The sequence below is a fragment of the Puntigrus tetrazona genome, chromosome 18, assembly GCF_018831695.1.
Source record: "Puntigrus tetrazona isolate hp1 chromosome 18, ASM1883169v1, whole genome shotgun sequence".
NCBI lineage: Eukaryota > Metazoa > Chordata > Actinopteri > Cypriniformes > Cyprinidae > Puntigrus > Puntigrus tetrazona.
This window is the reverse complement of record NC_056716.1, coordinates 16,509,471-16,514,461: the sequence shown is the minus strand read 5'-3', so window position 1 is coordinate 16,514,461 and position 4,991 is coordinate 16,509,471. Positions and strand designations below refer to the sequence as shown.

Genomic DNA, 4,991 nt, shown 5'->3' with positions numbered 1-4,991 from the left:
AGCTTCACGCGCTGATGCGGCTCTGGACGGTCTGTCAGTCACGCTAGCGGCTAGCGGTCGGTTCGTTCCGTTCACACTAAAAGAAAAAACTCAACGTAAACAAGAGTTCCGGTTTATGAGGAAACGGACACCGACCTTCCGAGACTCTGTCGTTCGCTGGTTCCGTCCATCGCGGTGTGTGTTCAGGCGGATCTCGGAGTGTGTGAGAGAGAGTGTGTGTGTGTGTGAGAGAAAAAGACAGTGTTTAACGCTAGCGTGTCCACTCCGCGCTCGTCCCAAAATCTGCTGCACTTCCGCCTGACGGACAGCGGAGCGCGCGCACGTCACGACGTCACGTTATATGCAAATGTACATAACTATAGTTTTATATATATATATATATATATATATATATATATATATATATATATATATATATATAAATTAATAATTGTAACATATATAATATTAATATATTTTGTTATATTAAATAATCGCACATCTACTTTTTAATATTTTTTTAAAGAAATGGTATAAATGTTAACTGAGAGAGAAAAAACATTTTATTTCAATAATTAAAATTAGATTAGATTAGATTAGAAATTTACAGTTAGTATGTGTAAACAATTTACAGATGTACAAAAAAGCAGGATATACAGGATATGTATGGACAAATTTACAAGAGTATGTACAATGGATATGTACATACATTTACAATATATATATATATATATATATATATATATATATATATATATATATATATATATATATATATATATATATGTACTGTGGAGTGCAATAAATGTTAAACAGTGCATTTTTGTTTTATTTTATTTATTTATTTATTTATTTTAATGGGGGTGGGGATGGGGTGGTTGGGCAGAAATCAGTAGAGAGACAGCTCTGGTAAAAAAGCTGTTCCTCAGTCTACTTGTTCTAGTCCGGGGGAATCTGAATCGCCTTGCCGGATGGCAGGAGGGAAAACAGTTTGTGGGCAGGGTGAGAGGAGTCTTTAAGAATACTGCGTGCTCGACGCAAACAGTGTCTCTTCTGGATCTCCTCAATGGATGGAAGTGGAGATCCTGTGATGCGCTGGGCAGCTTTCAGCAACAGAGCAGCTCCCATACCACACTGTGACACAGTTCATTAGGATGCTCTCTATTGTACAGCGATAGAAGTTCACCAGGATGGCTGAGGACAGCTGGTTCTTCTTAAGTTTCCTCAGAAAGAATAAACGCTGGTGAGCCTTCTTGACCAGGCTGGAGGTGTTGGTGGTCCAGGACAGATCTTCAGAGATGTGGGTTCCCAGGAACTTGATGAATGAGACTGGCTCCACAGCAATCCCATTAATGTGGATGGGATCATGTGTGCCTCTTCTCACCTTCCTGAAGTCCACAATGAGCTCCTTGGTTTTGGTGGTGTTAAGGAGCAGATTATTGTCTTTGCACCACGTGGCCAGATGCTGGACCTCCTCCCTGTAGGCAGTCTCATCGTTGTTGCTGATGAGACCGATCACCGTAGTATCATCTGCAAACTTGATGATGGAGTTAGATCCAAACACAGGTCTGCAGTCGTGGGTGAAGAGGGAGTAGAGGAAGGGGCTCAGCACACAGCCTTGTGGTACACCGGTGTTGAGAGTGAGAGTAGTGGAACAGAAACTATTAAATTAATACTAAACTATTAAATACTATATATATATAGTATATATAGATATAAAGTTTATATATATATATAGATAGTTGTCCAATCGGAGGCGTCGCTCGGCGGCACGTGACCCGCGGCGGAAGCGCGCTCAGGGTGGCAGTGCGTCGCTCTCGAGCGGGTTACGCGCGTGGTCACATGAGCGCCGGTCACGTGATGTTTGTGAGCCGCTGCTCCTGGAAACATTTTCACATTCATCAGATTCATCAGACTCTAATAAAAGCGAGGGATCGTGCGGACAGAAGAGAATCACAGCGTCTGCGGAAGAGGAAGAGGAAGAGGAGGAGGAAGAGGATGGACAGACAGGAGGAGGAAGATGAAGAGGAGACAGGTGAGCAGAAACAACATCCACTGACCACAGGAACTGGACTTCTGCCTCACTACAAACATAATAAAGAAGAGCATTTGTCCCAATATGACATTAATGAATGCGAGCTTATTAATAAAAACTCGTCTTTATGGTTTGACTGAAGCAACATCAACAGTTTGACTTTATATTTAACTCTATCCATAATCTGTCGTTTATATTTATATGATTTGTAATTTAGCATTTTTATTGTTTCTTTGTATTAGTTTATGAACTTAAGGTATTTATTGATATTTTTATATCCAACTGGACCCTTATTCTGTAACTGAACGATAGAATTAGAATTTCTTTTCTTAGTTTATTTGTATGCAGAAGTGTATGTGTAGTTATTATCTGACTAAGAGTTTGTGAGATATATAAGTATTTTTTCATATAAACTTTATACCCAACTTTATATGCATTCAGATTTAGATTTATTAGAATCCTTTATTTATTCATTGAGTACTTCTTGTAGTTGACCTTTACATTTTTATACTTTAGAGTTCATAATAGTGTATATATGTGTGATCATTAAATATAGAATTGTTTCAATCCAACTTGAATTTTGTGTCTCTCTCTCTCTCTCTCTCTCTCTCTGTCTCTGTGTGTGTCTCTCTGTGTGTGTGTCTGTCTCTCTGTGTGTGTGTCTCTGTGTGTGTGTGTGTGTCTCTCTGTGTGTGTGTGTGTCTCTGTGTGTGTGTGTGTGTCTCTGTGTGTGTGTCTGTCTCTCTGTGTGTGTGTGTCTCTGTGTGTGTGTGTGTGTGTGTCTCTCTGTGTGTGTGTGTGTGTGTGTGTGTGTGTGTGTGTGTGTGTGTGTGTGTGTGTCTGTGTGTGTGTGTGTGTGTGTCTCTGTGTGTGTGTGTCTCTGTGTGTGTGTCTCTGTGTGTGTGTGTCTCTGTGTGTGTGTGTCTCTGTGTGTGTGTGTCTCTGTGTGTGTGTGTCTCTGTGTGTGTGTGTCTGTGTGTGTGTCTCTGTGTGTGTGTGTCTCTGTGTGTGTCTGTCTCTGTGTGTGTCTGTCTCTGTGTGTGTGTGTCTCTGTGTGTGTGTGTGTCTCTCTGTGTGTGTGTGTGTGTCTCTGTGTGTGTGTGTGTGTCTCTGTGTGTGTCTCTGTGTGTGTCTCTCTGTGTGTGTGTGTGTGTGTGTGTGTGTGTGTCTCTCTGTGTGTGTGTGTGTCTGTCTCTGTGTGTGTCTGTCTGTCTCTGTGTCTGTCTGTCTCTGTGTGTGTGTCTCTCTGTGTGTGTGTGTCTCTCTGTGTGTGTGTCTGTCTCTGTGTGTGTGTCTCTCTGTGTGTGTGTGTGTCTCTCTCTGTGTGTGTGTGTCTCTCTCTCTCTGTGTGTCTCTCTCTCTGTGTGTGTGTGTGTGTGTTAGCAGTGTGTGCAGTGATGGAGGATGTAGTGTGTGTGGATGAAGAGACGGTGCAGCGTCTGACGGAGGGTTTTCTCTCTCATTATCTTCCGGAGCTGAGTTCCTCGAGGCGAGCGCTGCAGGAGCTGACGTACGTCTCACATCACACACATCCCACAATGCACTGTGCTCGATTTTAAACATGACCGCTCTGGGTTACAGTGGGTCTGTTTCAGTTCAGCACTCCATTCTGACTTCAGGACAGTAATCTGTTATTGTCTCTTCCAGACAGAACCAGGTGATTCTTCTGGAGACTCTGGATCAGGAGGTGTCTAAGTTCCGCGAGTGCAACGCCACGATCGACCTGAACGCTCTGGTCAGTTCCTCTCCTGGGATTCAGGGTGAGAGGGTTTTATCGTCGTCAGACTCACAGTCGATGTGTTTCAGTTCACAGAAGCCAAAGTCTATCACAGCAAACTGGTGAACATCCGCAAAGAAATGATCGTTCTCCACGACAAGACCAGCAGACTGAAGGTTAGAGACCCAAGATCCACACAGAACCATCTCAATAATCCACAGAGCTCCAGTCCATCAGTGAACATCTGGAGAAGACAGAAGATCAAAGTCTATAATATCTCTTCCTCCAGTGAGAAGCCCATCTTCTGTCGTCTCCCGTCACAAACCAGACACATATTAGTTTAGAGCTGGTTTGTAAACGCTGCAGATTTCTCTCCTGATTCGGACCAGAACACTTTCACTGGAGGAAGAGTTATTATAGACTCATATTTGAGTTAAAAACGTCTTAATGCTAGTTTAGTTTGATCTTCTGTCTCCTCCAGATGTTCACTGATGGACTGGAGCGCTGTGGATTATTCAGATGTTTTTATCAGACTCTCATTCTGACGGCACCCGTTCACTGCAGTGTGTGTGCATGTGCGTGTGTGTGTGTGTGTGCGTGTGTGTGTGTGTGTGTGTGTGTGTGTGTGTGTGTGTGTGTGTGTGTGTGTGTGTGTGTAGAAGCGCGCTCTGAAGCTGCAGCAGCACAAGCAGAAGGAGGATCTGGAGCGAGAGCAGCAGAGAGAGAGAGAGCTGGAGAGAGAGAGACGTCTCATCGCTAAACCTGCCAAACGCAGCGACCCCGAGCCACACTGATACACCGCCCCGCCCCCTGCGCCGAGACCCCGCCTCCTCGGCTGAGACCCCGCCCTCCAGTCACGTTCACGCATGAACTCTCTGCTGGAATTAAATATGATGTTTGACTCTTCTTCATCATCATCACGTGCATTTCTGTCCAGATGATGAATAAAAATAATAATAACAGCTTAGTAACTCTCTAATAAAGGTGTTTGTGTCATATTCTCTACATGTAAAAGAAAATCAGCTGAAACTCTTAATGACTGATTAATTGTTTGTTGTGTATATTTGCTTTATATAAGCTCTTTTAATATAAACAAATGTGAAAAAACTAACACTTTACATTATTATTTGCTAATATCAGTTTATATTAATTTTACATGAAACGATTATATATTTTTTAAATTAAAAGTTACATTTAAAGAGTTTATTTCTAAAAACATAACTTTTATCATCAGTATTTATCAGTTATTTAATTAAAATG

At 42.3% G+C, this 4,991-nt stretch overlaps 2 protein-coding genes across 3 annotated transcripts in view; one reads left to right on the top strand and one right to left on the bottom strand.

The window, feature by feature from the left end:
- slc30a4 (solute carrier family 30 member 4) overlaps positions 1-292 on the bottom strand; it is an 8,514-nt gene extending 8,222 nt beyond the window's left edge. Inside the window, exon 1 of the mRNA XM_043216896.1 lies at positions 136-292. The gene's annotated coding sequence lies outside the window, so the exon portion shown is untranslated. The remainder of the gene's footprint in view (positions 1-135) is intronic.
- Positions 293-1,806: 1,514 nt separating this feature from the next.
- On the top strand, positions 1,807-4,710 carry bloc1s6 (biogenesis of lysosomal organelles complex-1, subunit 6, pallidin). Of its 2 annotated transcripts, none has more exons than XM_043264029.1 (5): positions 1,807-2,014; positions 3,401-3,524; positions 3,662-3,749; positions 3,821-3,907; positions 4,391-4,710. In XM_043264029.1, exons 1-5 carry the CDS (start codon positions 1,822-1,824, stop codon positions 4,523-4,525), a joined length of 627 nt encoding a protein of 208 aa, XP_043119964.1. In that variant the 5' UTR covers positions 1,807-1,821; the 3' UTR covers positions 4,526-4,710. The 2 variants fall into 2 exon arrangements, with proteins under 2 accessions (XP_043119964.1, XP_043119963.1); XM_043264028.1 differs by having other exon boundaries at positions 3,398-3,524.
- Positions 4,711-4,991: the final 281 nt, after the last annotated feature.

Excerpts from the sequence above, each read along its gene's own strand:
- bloc1s6 (XM_043264028.1), top strand. The coding sequence starts at position 1,822 with ATGAGCGCCGGTCACGTGATGTTTGTGAGCCGCTGCTCCTGGAAACAT. Across the intron at positions 3,750-3,820 it reads CGATCGACCTGAACGCTCTG|TTCACAGAAGCCAAAGTCTA; the intron begins GTCAGTTCCTCT and ends GATGTGTTTCAG. Across the intron at positions 3,908-4,390 it reads ACAAGACCAGCAGACTGAAG|AAGCGCGCTCTGAAGCTGCA; the intron begins GTTAGAGACCCA and ends GTGTGTGTGTAG.